Source organism: Setaria viridis, chromosome 9, assembly GCF_005286985.2.
Source record: "Setaria viridis chromosome 9, Setaria_viridis_v4.0, whole genome shotgun sequence".
NCBI classification, from domain to species: Eukaryota; Viridiplantae; Streptophyta; class Magnoliopsida; order Poales; family Poaceae; genus Setaria; species Setaria viridis.
Genome location: NC_048271.2, coordinates 51,063,740 through 51,076,169, shown reverse-complemented (window position 1 = coordinate 51,076,169; position 12,430 = coordinate 51,063,740). Strand labels below are relative to the sequence as shown.

The following is a 12,430-nucleotide window of genomic DNA, read 5'->3' as shown; positions in this document are numbered from 1 at the left end:
AAAGATCTTGTGATGTTAACTATCCAAGAAACTACTATGGATTCAAGGTTTAACACGGAGATGTAACTGGTGCTGTTCGACGAGAAATGTCTGTCACGGTGCAGCAGGAGAGATCAGTGGACACAACTATTTTTCGAAAAAAAGATAAACTGTTCACTGCAACAACAGCTTCTTAACAACCTATCTGACTGTATCCGGGTACTAGGAACACTGTTGTAAGAAACAACATCAACACCATCAGGCTTTCACCTCGACAAAGGTCAGCATTAGCTGAGGTGTCGCCCAGCAGCGACTGCTGATTGCTGAGTTTTAACACCGGTGCTCAACAATCAAGTTGTCCGCTAATAATGCTTGTTAGCTAGTTAGTTAGTAGTAATAGGTCCATCACTGAAGGTAAGTGTCACCAATAAAGCACAATTTGGTCAGTTAGCACCAGAACTCAAGGGAGCCTTCTGCTGCATTCCTCAGTTCTGAATTTGATGGAGGTTGTCAGTGGAGAGGTAATTATATCTCACTCCTAGTGATAAGCAAGGATGGTAGTTTTTTTTGGCATGATTGCATTCTTCATGGTTTGAAGATTCGGTAATGCATGGTGTGCGTGTGGATTTAACTAGGATGCTAATGGTGCTATACCTTGAAACATAAGGAACATACATGTCACGATGGTAATCGAGTTGTTGCAGGTGATGCTTGGTGATTAGGTCTCATGTCATTCTAGCTTTATCCTAGTTGATTGCAATACTTTGATTCTTTGCTCGGCATGTGAATCAAATGTGGTGTTCTTGTATGACCAGGATGAAGTATTCTACATGCTCGTTCTACTTGCTTTGGACTTGGGATACGTTTTCTTTCTACCTAAACAGGGTCTTTGTGTAGCATAACAGAAACGTATATACTTTCTGGCATAAAGTTCATATTGGTCAAATTTCCTTTTGACATGTACTAGTTTTTGATTCGTGGATCAGTGACATATATCATTGAATAAATCCCACTAAGATCTCTTTGAAAAAAAATATGTAACATCGTGTGGAGCGTCTATGTCAGTGGGACAATTGAAAAAAGCTTGAAAGGAAGAAGCCACTAATGGAAACCATCACCATTAGTTTGTTCTGCTTGTCCGAGCTTAAGTTAAAAGCAACCCTTGAAATCCTAACAACCAGCTCCACAGAACTGGAAGATTGCATCAGATAGGTGGCTAGTAACATCTTGATATCAGGTATCATGAGCATATATGACTAGTTCATAATTTTGCAAGCTAATCATGCCTTTTTGTTTCTTTTTTGGGTTGTCGGCAAGATGGGTAATTGACGTTCATGGATCAGAATAAACAGGACAAATGGAAACTTGATTTTTCAAGAAAGTTTTATCACGACCAAAATTGCATTCTGATGGTACTGCATTGTCACATGAACAGAGAGTCGGAGATGCTTTACATTTCAACACATGTTGCAGGTTTAAAAGTGTTCAAATGTAAAGCATCTCTGTTTCAACACATGTTTTAGGTTTGAAAGTAGGCTTCCTTTCTGACTAACAATCGTATTCGTAGACTGTAGGGTCGTCCTGAAACTCAACATTCGTAGTTTCTAAGGCAAATCAGCAATAAAAGAATCAGCATGTGATCAATACAATGTAAGGAGTTGCTTTGTTTACTTGCTTGTTGGTCTAGAGACAAGGCTAGCTGTGGATGTATTATTTAAGGGCACTTCTTCTGTATCAGTCATACAAGCATCCCTCCTACCTGTTTCATAGATGCGACCAACAAGAAAACAGAGACCGAAACAGAGTCCTGCATGAGTGAATGCAATTGCATTTTCAGTGTTTTGCATCTCCGTTGGATAGATGCAGTCATAGTCTCATAGACCTGACAGCTTACAACTAGAAAACAGGAACAGATATGCAAAGTGGCAAACAGCTTCTTCCACCCAAACATTGAAACAAACACTGATGCCTAGTGAGCATTCAATCTGCAAAGCTATATAGTAACAAAGTCATTTCTGAATTCTGATCAATTGTCAGTCATAGGGCTGCAACTAACTATGAACTATCTTCCAAGGCAAGATGGAATTTCTGCTTCTGCATAGGATCCAAGTAGCTATGCACCCTGATAATCACTAGCAGGTAATGTAAGACAATGAGAAGTGCAGGAACCATGATCCACAAACGCAAACTCACTGAGCATCACTTGACTATGATTCCGGCATCGGTGTTAAAGTGTTAGATCCTTATCAGTGAAAAGCATATGCAGGAGGCCGCTACTGGCCACGAGCGCCCATGGCTGCCCGCAAATTCGCCGGAGCACCGAGGAACTGCAGGCACGCCTCCTTCAGCCTGTCGCACTTGTGCTGCTCAGCTAGCGCAAGGGTGATCTTCACCGTGCCTACACTAACGAGTCTGCACAGCCTGTCCTCGCAGATCAGTTTCAGCCTCTGCAGGCTGTACCTGTCCGCCGCGACGTTCCGGAGAATGGCGTCTTCCTCTTCCCTGTCCATCTCCGGCAGCGAGTCGGTGTAGGCGTAGCGGAGCAGAGCCTTGAACGCCCGTGTCTCCACGCCATCCACGCGCACCACGCCGGCCGCTGCGGCGCCGTCGCTCGCGGCGCCCAGGAGGTCCGCGCTGATGACCGGCGACCGGGCCGCGAGCACGCACCGGTGCGCGGCGAACGCCTCGCCGCCGACCTCGAACACCACGTCCGTGCCCCTTCCGCTCTGCAGGAAGTCGCCGAGGTGCTTTTGCAGGTCGGACGGGGGAATGGCGGCCGACGGCGCCTCCTCCTTCGTGCGGAACCCGTTGAGGACGACGATGTCGCACCTGATGCTGAATCGATCGACCTCGCGGCGACGCACCAGCGAGGCCACGGTCTGTCTTTGCTCGAACTTGGAGTACCCCCAAGTACCCCTGCTCGTGAAGTTGTACTGCGCTTCGGGCTTTGAAAGCAATTCGGCCTTGCACTTGATGCAGAACAGTGCCCGCACCTCCGTCACGAGGCTGAGCCGGAACCGCGCCGTCACCGGCTCGGCGACGTCCTCGTCGAGGAAGAGGAAGATGGACACCCACCCCTTGCTCTCCGCGTCGGCCCCGTTGGGGTAGTACCGGACGCGCCAGCGGTGTCCTCCCACGGTGAAGGGGGAGGAAGCCAGAAGCCCCCTTTCTCCGGCGGGCGCGGCGGCGTCGAGGGTACCGGCGTCGATCCTGAGCTCGTGGCGCCCGCGCTCCTTGTCCGCGACGATGGCAGAGGAGGACCGCGACGGCTTGCGGCGGCCGGAGGCGGACGGCATGGCGAAGATCGGCTTGATCGCTGGTTGCAGGCACGATGAGGGTTTTGCAGCAGATTGGAGTGGGGGACTGGAACAAACGGGGAGAGTGGTAGGATCGCTCGATTGCTTACACCCGGCACCTTTCGGTTTCGGGCAAGGTCAAGTCAAGTCATCAGCGCGGCCTGGCTTGGACCTAGATGGGCCGTGGCAGGACATTCCTCCTATCAGTTTGCTACTGGGCCGTAGGAGGCACCTGGCTCGCATAAAATTTCTGGAAATTCTCCCAACGAGAGAACATTCCGGTATGGAACTGAAAGACGCCAATTCTTTGCCGGGTAGCACGCGTTCAAAATTTTAACTTCAAATACTCCTTGCACAGGCTTTCTTAAGAAAATTCAGTTCAGTTTCTTGTTTCTAACCCTGGCAATCTGGACGTACTGCCTGGAAATTTCGGCCATCCCGGCGCGGCTCGTGGTGAGCAGACGCAGATCGGAACGTTCCTGCATTCATATGGCCCATCAGCATCCATCTGCTCCAAACACATGCAGATGCTCGCCTTTGTGGCTTTGTATATCGATCACAACAGTTCTCAATGCAGACCATCATGGAAATTCTCGTCGCTCCTATCAATCAGATTACAGCTTTCTCGAAAAAAAAACACAATGGTATCGATCATCTGCACTGGAACAACACCCTGATCTATGCAGACGATTCTATTTGCTTCCCTTCAGAAAGCACATGAATCGATCGCGAAACAGAACAGAGTGCCCTGCAGTCTGCAAGCAGCTGGCCATCCTCCTGCGAAATGCTAACACGCGCAACTATTGGAAGCATCCAGTTCAGTACAATGATCTTCACCAGTTTATAATGTGCTAAAGGCGAGGAGGTGGAAGAAATCGAGGCGGTTTCATCAGATTCCGAACGCCTGCCACTCGAACTTATGCGACCTCTTGTGCACCGCGTAGCAGCGCGCCCGGCGCTCCGCGGCACGCAGCTCCCCGTCCTTGCCGTACCGGAGGCGGAACGTGGTCGCGTAGAGCAGGCATCGCCCGTCCCCGTCGTCGTGCGCGCCCCTCCTGCGCCGGCGTTCCACGAGGCAGAACACGCCGCCGCCCATGCGCGCCAGCTTCACGGCCACGGTCCTCTCACCGTCCGCCTCGACCACCTCGGCGACCTTCCATGCCGGCTCCCGGCCGTCGCCGTCGTCGGGGTCAGGAGGAACGACGTCGCAGGAGCAGACGAGCCCTTGACCAGCCGCGTCGTCCCCGTCCACCCAGCGGAGCCCCACCCACGCGTCCAGCTCGGCCTAGTAGTAGGCCTGGCCCCGGAACGGCAGCGTCCACTCGCCGTGCCGCGCCCACTCCTCCGTTCTATTGTCGAGCGAGAAGGTGCCCCTGCCGTGCACGGAGAAGAAGACGGTGCGCCCGTCCGGGTGCGCGGCGTGGCAGTCGGGGGCCCGCCCGCCGCCGAGCGCCGCGTCCCTGATGCTGCCCCAGTCCCGCCGCCAGCACCCCGCCTGCCACGGCGCGTCCCTGATGCTGGTCCAGCCCCACCCGTCCGTCCCGTGCGGCTCCAGCGCCATCAGCCATGAGGTGGTCGCCGCCGCCGCTGGCCTTCCTGTCCAGCGCGTACAGCCAGCGGTCGCCGGCGGCCACGAGCTTGGGGAGGTACTGGAGCTCGGCGGGGGTGGCGGGGCCGACGGCCAGGGCCCCCGTGGCCGTGTCGTACACCAGCACGGGGGCGTCCCTGTTCTCGTCGCTGTAATCCATGGCGAAGATCCTGGTGCCAACCGCGGCGAAGAGCGCGAAACGTCCGCGCACCTTGACGGGCATCTCGAGGCGGAATACCGGCGGCTCTGGGAGGCGCTCTGCGCGCAGGTACAAGTCGGCGTCGTCGGGGTCGCCACCGCCGGAGCCGTCCACGTCGAGCTTGTAGATGCTGTAGCCCCTGGACCAGTCGTCCAGCACGACGTAGAGATGCCGCTGCGGCGGGCACCGGCGGCATGAACTCCTGGATCTGCGGTCGCCTGCGTCGTCCGACCTGTGCCGCTTCGGCATCGCTCTGGCCTCTCTGCGCCGGCCCACCCCGCTCGACACGCTTGCTTTCCAAAAGGCGGCAATGGCGGACGCTCTCCGGGCGAAGTACAATCACATATATTCACCTGTCTGAAATTCCACATATAGCATCGAAGGAAACGTGTGCAGGTATGAAAGGAAATGCAATCACCTATCACCTGAACCGACCCGAATTCGTTCAGCGTTTCCTAGCAAACCCCATGTTGGCTTTCCAAAACCGATGCATCCGTTCGCAAGACCACATGAGAATTCAGCATCGATTCAACTTCGATCTCCTGAACGAATTCGTAGGAGTATCCCCTAGACATGGCGGCAGACCGTGTCAATGCACCGTAAGAAGTAAACCAGAAAATTGATCGTGATCACTTGTGATGTCCAAAATAGAAGCGTGCACTACTCAGCATTTTAACAGTTACCTAATTCAGCCTGCAAAAAAAAAACTCCATACCAGCTGATTCAAGAACAGCATACATAGAACATAATGCACCACTCAAAACACTTACAGGTAACCCCAAGACACTAACATTTCAGACATATGGTACACTAGTAAACATTGAAAACAGCATAACAAAGCAGACTTTGACCGCATATAGGGGGTCATAGCAGATTTGGACAATTTCAGCGTGCATCTAAGTGGAAGGGGATCCAGCAGGAGACACACCCTCAGGGTGGCCACCAGGAGGCGGTGGGTACTGTGGTACATAAGGAAGAATCGGTGCGCCATGCTCAATTGGACCTGGTCTGATGGTGGCTTTGGAGCTTGGGCTTGGATCAACGGGCTGGTAGTCATCCGTCCTAATATTTTCCAGGCCCCTTGTCTTCCGGATAGTGTATCGTTCCTGAAAATGATACATGAAGAATCATTTGTAAGAACTTGCAATTGTTCCCCCACTATGATTAGTAATGGAAAACAACTGCCTCAAGAAGGATATATCAAGAAACACAAGTTTTATTGGTCTAGGGAATGCAGGACATTTTCCATCTATGTTTGAGCTCACACCTTTAGTTTCCTGCCGTTTAACTCAATGTTTCCATGCCCTGGATCTGCAAGGAATGCAACTAAATGTAAACCATAGGCCACATATTCCCCATATACAATCTCAATATTTCAGAATAAAAAGATGCTGAGAGAAAAAAAAACAGCACCAACCAGTCAAAACAGCATCTACAGATTAAATAACCATCATTGCACCCACAACTGTCGGAAGTCCATACATTTAGTGGCCGGCGAAAATTAGTTCGTACCAACTGTTCCCTCCTTTTCCTTTTTAAGACACACATGCATTCCAAGACTCAATCTCTAACCAAGAATTAGCCTAGGTTGTAGATTATACAATAAGCAGTTATTAACATGAATTCCATTTAAATGCACTTTCATAAGATGTCGATTTCATGGTCTCGAACAGTATAATATATGAGATTAGCGATCAAAATGAATTTTGGAGAGAGAGAGCAGGCCAAACCCTGCCTTGCATTCTGAAAAGAGGGGAGTAACAATTGTCTTTCATGGATAAGATATACATGCATGATTAGATATATAGTTTAGTCAGTAGTAATTGTTAAAGTGAACTCCAATGGCATATGCTTCCAATGGCATTCTTGCTTGGTGAGAAGATCCAATGGCATTGTTATGTTGAGCTATCAATATCGTCAGGTGATTCAGATCTTCTTATTCTCTTTTCTTTTGAATTTTGAGAAAATAGCATCAGAACCCATCAACAATCTTTTCAAATATCCATCACTGTACCGTGAACCCAAGGCGGTGAGATAATTTCTCAAGCCCCAAGCCTGTAACTATCACTCATTACTCCAAAACCGACGAGAAAGATGGAAAAGAACAGAAGCCGTATGAACAAAGTGGCAGGAGAAAAACACGGGAAGATTTGCCTGAGCCAGGAATAGGACGGTTTGCTGAATGTACCTGTGGAGTTCTTGGCGCTTCTTGCATTAGAGGAGATGCCCATGAGCAGATTTCCTCCAACAAATGCAAATATCAGCAACACCAGCGTTGAGGGAAGCCTCATCTCCTGCACCTGCGCACGCACAATCCAATCCCTTCAGAGTTTCAAATGCGCTTGTGCTTCGTTTCCTTTGGCTTCCTGCGGCTCCTCTTCTTAAGATAGCGAGAGGTCCATGCGTGATGCAATTTCTGAATTTCATTCGCATTGCTGCTAGATGTCAGCATGGGATTAAAAAACTGATGTGATAAGACAGCAGAATTTATGTCATCGTCAACAACGAGGAGCTGAGCTGCAGAAAAATGGCCGGGGAAAGCGAGGAAGGTGGCCTCCATGCATTCCTCCATCAGCCGGCAAGGCCATGCATTCCTCCTTCAGCCGGCAATCTCGCATTGATGGCCATGCTTGCAGGTGTTGCTGGTCCAGGCTTTCTAATATCGGTAGGTATCTTTTAGTATTTCAGCATCCTATTTTCCAGGGTTTTTCTATAGAAGTGCACTCCTGACTCACGAGATATTATACAAAACTGTTCAGATATCCGTCATCTGCACAAAAATCTGTACGACTGTATGGTCTGATAGATAGAAGAAGCAGACTTCAGACTAGGGAACATACACAGAACCTAGCCAAAAATAAATGCAGGAACAAGATCAGTAGCTCAAACAAAATTTGATTACTGTTACCATGGTAAAACTGTACAAAGTACAAACATCGCCAGATTCGAATCCAACATACTCTACTACCACTAACACCACCAGCGCCCAAGGATACAGAAAATCAGGTAGACGCTCTTCGCTCTACAATGTCAGCAACTCGGTATGGAGCCCTGAACTCTCTTTCCTCATCTCCCTGGTAGTAGGCTCATACAATAGCTTGTTTAAAAATCCTCATTGAAGTAAATATTCCAGAGGAATTTCTTGTTTGCGTCATCGATTTGGCATGATGTCGTTGGCGCCTTCTAGATCACACGAGCGTTCGGGACAATCCAGTTTACCCCATCGTGCAGTTACTCTTTGACAGGGAAATATTGGTTTCCCAAGGCTGCAAAAAACAACCACAAAATGCTCAGATCGGCAACACATAAGAACAGTCTCAAAAGTAGAGGCTCCATAACATTCTGCAAAATCATGATGATATCAGAACGGAAACAGATCTACTCTTAAACCACACACTGACATACCCCTTATTGTAGGAGTAAAAGGGTGCCAAATAGCTACAGTGCATCAGTTTTCCTCCTTTTGGCCCTCGACCTTATTTTTCCTATGATTCTATAGAAATAGATTCGACACTACAGTGCCTTAGATGATTTTCAAGACTATACCAAGCAACAGCTCAAAGCTGACCGTATGGAGTTACCTTCGATTAACCACGTTGTGTACATAACATAACCACTGGGAGAATTCAGCCTGAGATCCTGCCTGCACAGGGTTTGCTCTACAAATAAAACACATAAGTAAGTCAGTTTAATTGTTCATTCCATGGTAAAGAACTAAAGATAACTGTTACCGCGGCAAAAAAAAATAAGGGAACAAAAACAAAAGGATAATCAGGTAGGACTGCACAACTAGAACATATCCAGCTCTGAGCTCTGATGAATGGCTCTCCTCTACAACAACATTCAGAAAACAAAAAAAAAATGACAGACACTGCAGCCATGTGACATCAGCTAGTGATGAAAGGAGCTTCATAAATATAAACACTAATGTCACCTATAAGATGTCAATTTAGTCTCTGTGGACAAAAACCTGGTGCGCATGTTAAGAGTTTAATCATCATGTGCATCATACAGACAAAAAAAAATGTTTAACACTGAATGAATAGAGTTCAGCCAAATCAACAGATTTAGAGCATCCCAAGTTTCGAACAAGTGTTCATATAGCAGTAGCTTGGGTTCACAGTTATTATGTGATGCTTTTAGATCACACCATAAAACAACAAACTGTCAAGGAATCAAGTGAAAACATTTCGTAATGCACATAACCACTTCAAGGAATAAAAAAGCTATTAAATAGGAATTGCAATTATCCAAGATGTTGGCGAGTGTTGCTTACTTCAAAACTTCTTTGAAGTGATCAGCACATTCTTTGCAAGGATATAGTCTCGAGATTATATGCATCTGAACATGCAAACCAGTAGCGATGTTATCTTTGTGTGTAAATCAAGTAGTCAAGCAAAGAAAGCAATGCACATGGAAAAGGAGAAAAACCTACAGGAAACGAGAATCATGTTTCTGTTTCCCTTCTTATTAATGCACTAATGTCTATCTACTACTGCATTCCTGCCCCTCCCAAAAAATTGTTTCCGACTTACTGTTCCTGATGGAAATTTAGTGGTGGTCTACTAATACATAGCTTATGATATTTTATTTCTAAATGCGACATCTAAATCTGCTAAACCAAGCACACTTATGAAATCAAAACCTAAGCTACGAATGAAGAAAGGTTTAGACCCTGCAGGAATCTGTAAATGTACTCAAATCATCATGAAACTTATCCTCTAGATTTTTCGGGCTGTAACATCAACAGAGACTCAGAGAGGCTTTTCCGAATCGAGGCATCTATTACTTGACCATGAGAGAAAATTACTAGTTACAGCAAATCTTTACACCTCTTCCAAAACAGTGGCAGAGGTTCCTGAGCATTCCAACTCTAAAGCAAATTAGCAGGGTTGTCTCTCGTGCTTACCAGCTCCTTCGCATCCCGTTTTTGCTGCCTCGTTGGTTCATCAGGGAACTGAAACACAAGTCACGTATTTAGTAGGAATAAAATTTGACAGCTAATGAGACTCAACAGAAACTCATGAATCAAACAATTTATTTCCTTCCACACCCCTCAGGTACACAGATCAATATATGCCAATGTCTTATGATATATGAATAATCTGTGTATTCCATTCACAGTGTGTCGATAATCCATGATGTAAGCTAGAAAGCACCCTCAGGCAAATGCCGAACTGATTTCGTGCTTTGTTGCGCTACTCACAGAGGCAAGAGATCGAGCACCTGCGCTGCAATGGTATGGAGCAGCATCCACGTGGCCCGGCCGACCTCCTCCTTCGTCAGCGGCGCTGGCTTAGCATCCTTCTCCTGCACATTCACTCCAAAACGTTACTTACAGGTCACCTCCCCCTCCACCAAAACGGAAAAGGACAACAAGTGCCCAAGGACAGAGAAAAACGACGTGCCTTGGGGACCTCCGGCGGCGGAGGCGGGGTCGGCGGCGGGGAGAGGGAAAGGGATAGGAGCGGGCGGAGGCGGTGGTCGTCGGGGCCGGTGTCCGGGGCGATGAGGAGGTGCCGGGAGAAGGCGGCGACGGTCTGGAGGACGGGCGCCAGCGGATTCCAGCCCGAAAGCGGCATCGGGGCGGCGGCCGCCGGCTCACGTGCGTGCGGCGACACTGAGTTGCAAGCGCAATCGTGCGGAGCGGTGGGTGCCGATGGATAGGGGGCGCGCGGCGACCGCGGCTGCAGCAACGGCGGCCGGCGGGGTGCGCGGAGCAGAGCGAAGCACGGCAAAATCGGTGGATTTTACTGTGACCTGTGGGCCGCACCGAGGAGCCATGCATGATAGTTCCTGTGTTCGGATTGGGCCCTTGTCGCCTTTGAGGCTTTGGGCTGGGGAAAGAAAGGTGCATGGTCCAGATTCACATGGCGGCCTGCCGCGGCGCCCATCGGATGGATGCCGCGAAAGAGCGGAAAACTTATCCATCTTCCGCAAGGTAGGAAGAGGTGTAACCTTCATTCGTGCAAGGAATAGTTATCGTTGGATCGTCACCCATACCTAGCTTCGCTCCACGCCCCTCTACCCCACACCACCTCTGCCGCCGCCACCGCCATCGCGGCTGAACCCGCAGCCGCTGCGCGCCCATGCGCAGCCGCCCTGGCCAGCCCCGTCTGCGGGCTCGCCTGCCGCCACGGCCCCCGCGCGCGGGCTCGCCGGCGGAGTTGGAGAAGAAGGTCCAAAATTCTTTTTAAAAAAATGTTGAAACAAATTATTAAAAAAATATTGAAATAAATTTTTCAAAAGATATTGGATCAACTTCGAGATTTCTTGAAGAAAAATGTTGAGGTTCAACATTTTTGGGGTTCAACATTTCTAAGTTCAACTTTTTCGGAAAATGTTGGTATACATTTTTTATCTGTTGAAAATGTTGAATGTGCTATTATCAATTGAACCTCTTTGACTTTGGAACGGAAATATGGAGCTGGATCTTACTGGACTTTATATAGATTTATATAGTTCAATCGCTTAACCATTTTTCGGTACACATATAGGAGTCCCCGCAAAAGAGAGAGCGGGTCCCCTTCTCAAAACAGAGAGAGTGAGAGAGAGTCCTTCACGTGTGCCACGCCGGCAGGCGCTGTGCGCACCGTTCCGAACTTTTTTTTTACGAACCAGGCGGAAGAGCTGCGTGGACTTCTGGTTAGCATCGGTACGTCTTGAACTCTACCTCGAGAGAAGTCCAGGAACACGTACGGACGCTGGCATGTCTCTAATCTCACACGTCCTCTCGCAGTCTTGGGTCGTAGGAGTATGGCACGGGTGCAACATGCACCTAGCTCCTCTGGCAATAAATATCATGACGCCTTTTGGGGCTACATATATGCACTGCACCGGTAGCCAGTGCCCAGCCACTAGTAAGTTCAGCACCAGTAGCCAGTGCCCAGCCACTAGTAAGAACTAACCTTCCATTCAACTCCTTTAATCCCGATTAATATTGGATCTAGGATTAAAGTGTCTTTAGTCCCGGGTTAAAAATATATCATCGAAGATCACCGCCAGGGAGGGAGGGAAACTTTAGTCCCAGTTGTAAAGATCAACCAAGACTAAAGAGGACTTTAGTTCTAGTTGTAAAGGTTATAAAAAATCACACTGATGTCGCCCCTTTTAGCCTTTTGTCCCGGTTGGAATTTCCAACCGGGACTAAAGGTTCCGGGACCTTTAGCCCCCCTCCCCTCTCTCCACCTATCCTCTCCCCTCCCTTATCTTGTGCAGCAATCTCTCCTATTTCTTATTTCTCTCCTCCTCTCCTTTTCTTCCAGGCAGAACAGATGGCGCGCGGGTGGCACGGGGCAGGCGGACTGCCGACGGCGCGGCAGCGGGCGGGCCGCCGGCACGGGCGGACAACCGGCACGGCCGGGTCCA

General features: G+C 49.0%; 3 protein-coding genes and 1 pseudogene across 3 annotated transcripts; all 4 read right to left on the bottom strand.

Moving 5' to 3' along the window:
* Positions 1-1,929: 1,929 nt before the first annotated feature.
* LOC117840488 (BTB/POZ and MATH domain-containing protein 1) lies at positions 1,930-3,369 on the bottom strand. Its single transcript, XM_034720995.2, has one exon. The coding sequence runs from the start codon at positions 3,273-3,275 to the stop codon at positions 2,253-2,255; it is 1,023 nt and encodes a 340-aa protein (XP_034576886.1). The 5' UTR covers positions 3,276-3,369; the 3' UTR covers positions 1,930-2,252.
* A 795-nt stretch (positions 3,370-4,164) lies between these two features.
* On the bottom strand, positions 4,165-5,328 carry LOC140221237 (uncharacterized; annotated as a pseudogene).
* A 614-nt stretch (positions 5,329-5,942) lies between these two features.
* LOC117836252 (uncharacterized) lies at positions 5,943-7,356 on the bottom strand. Its single transcript, XM_072291076.1, has 4 exons — positions 7,251-7,356; positions 7,125-7,136; positions 6,330-6,373; positions 5,943-6,168 (listed from the first exon to the last, which is right to left on the bottom strand). The coding sequence occupies exons 1-4, from the start codon at positions 7,351-7,353 to the stop codon at positions 5,959-5,961; spliced, it is 369 nt and encodes a 122-aa protein (XP_072147177.1). The 5' UTR covers positions 7,354-7,356; the 3' UTR covers positions 5,943-5,958.
* A 585-nt stretch (positions 7,357-7,941) lies between these two features.
* Positions 7,942-10,820, bottom strand: LOC117836251 (FAD-linked sulfhydryl oxidase ERV1). Its single transcript, XM_034715640.2, has 6 exons — positions 10,471-10,820; positions 10,289-10,372; positions 9,972-10,019; positions 9,339-9,403; positions 8,644-8,721; positions 7,942-8,328 (listed from the first exon to the last, which is right to left on the bottom strand). The coding sequence occupies exons 1-6, from the start codon at positions 10,642-10,644 to the stop codon at positions 8,214-8,216; spliced, it is 564 nt and encodes a 187-aa protein (XP_034571531.1). The 5' UTR covers positions 10,645-10,820; the 3' UTR covers positions 7,942-8,213.
* Positions 10,821-12,430: the final 1,610 nt, after the last annotated feature.

Excerpts from the sequence above, each read along its gene's own strand:
- LOC117836251 (XM_034715640.2), bottom strand. The coding sequence starts at position 10,644 with ATGCCGCTTTCGGGCTGGAATCCGCTGGCGCCCGTCCTCCAGACCGTC. Across the intron at positions 10,020-10,288 it reads TCCATACCATTGCAGCGCAG|TTCCCTGATGAACCAACGAG; the intron begins GTGCTCGATCTC and ends CTTGTGTTTCAG. Across the intron at positions 8,722-9,338 it reads CACTTCAAAGAAGTTTTGAA|AGCAAACCCTGTGCAGGCAG; the intron begins GTAAGCAACACT and ends TTTTATTTGTAG.
- LOC117840488 (XM_034720995.2), bottom strand. The coding sequence starts at position 3,275 with ATGCCGTCCGCCTCCGGCCGCCGCAAGCCGTCGCGGTCCTCCTCTGCC.
- LOC117836252 (XM_072291076.1), bottom strand. The coding sequence starts at position 7,353 with ATGAGGCTTCCCTCAACGCTGGTGTTGCTGATATTTGCATTTGTTGGA. Across the intron at positions 6,169-6,329 it reads TAAACGGCAGGAAACTAAAG|GAACGATACACTATCCGGAA; the intron begins GTGTGAGCTCAA and ends TATCATTTTCAG.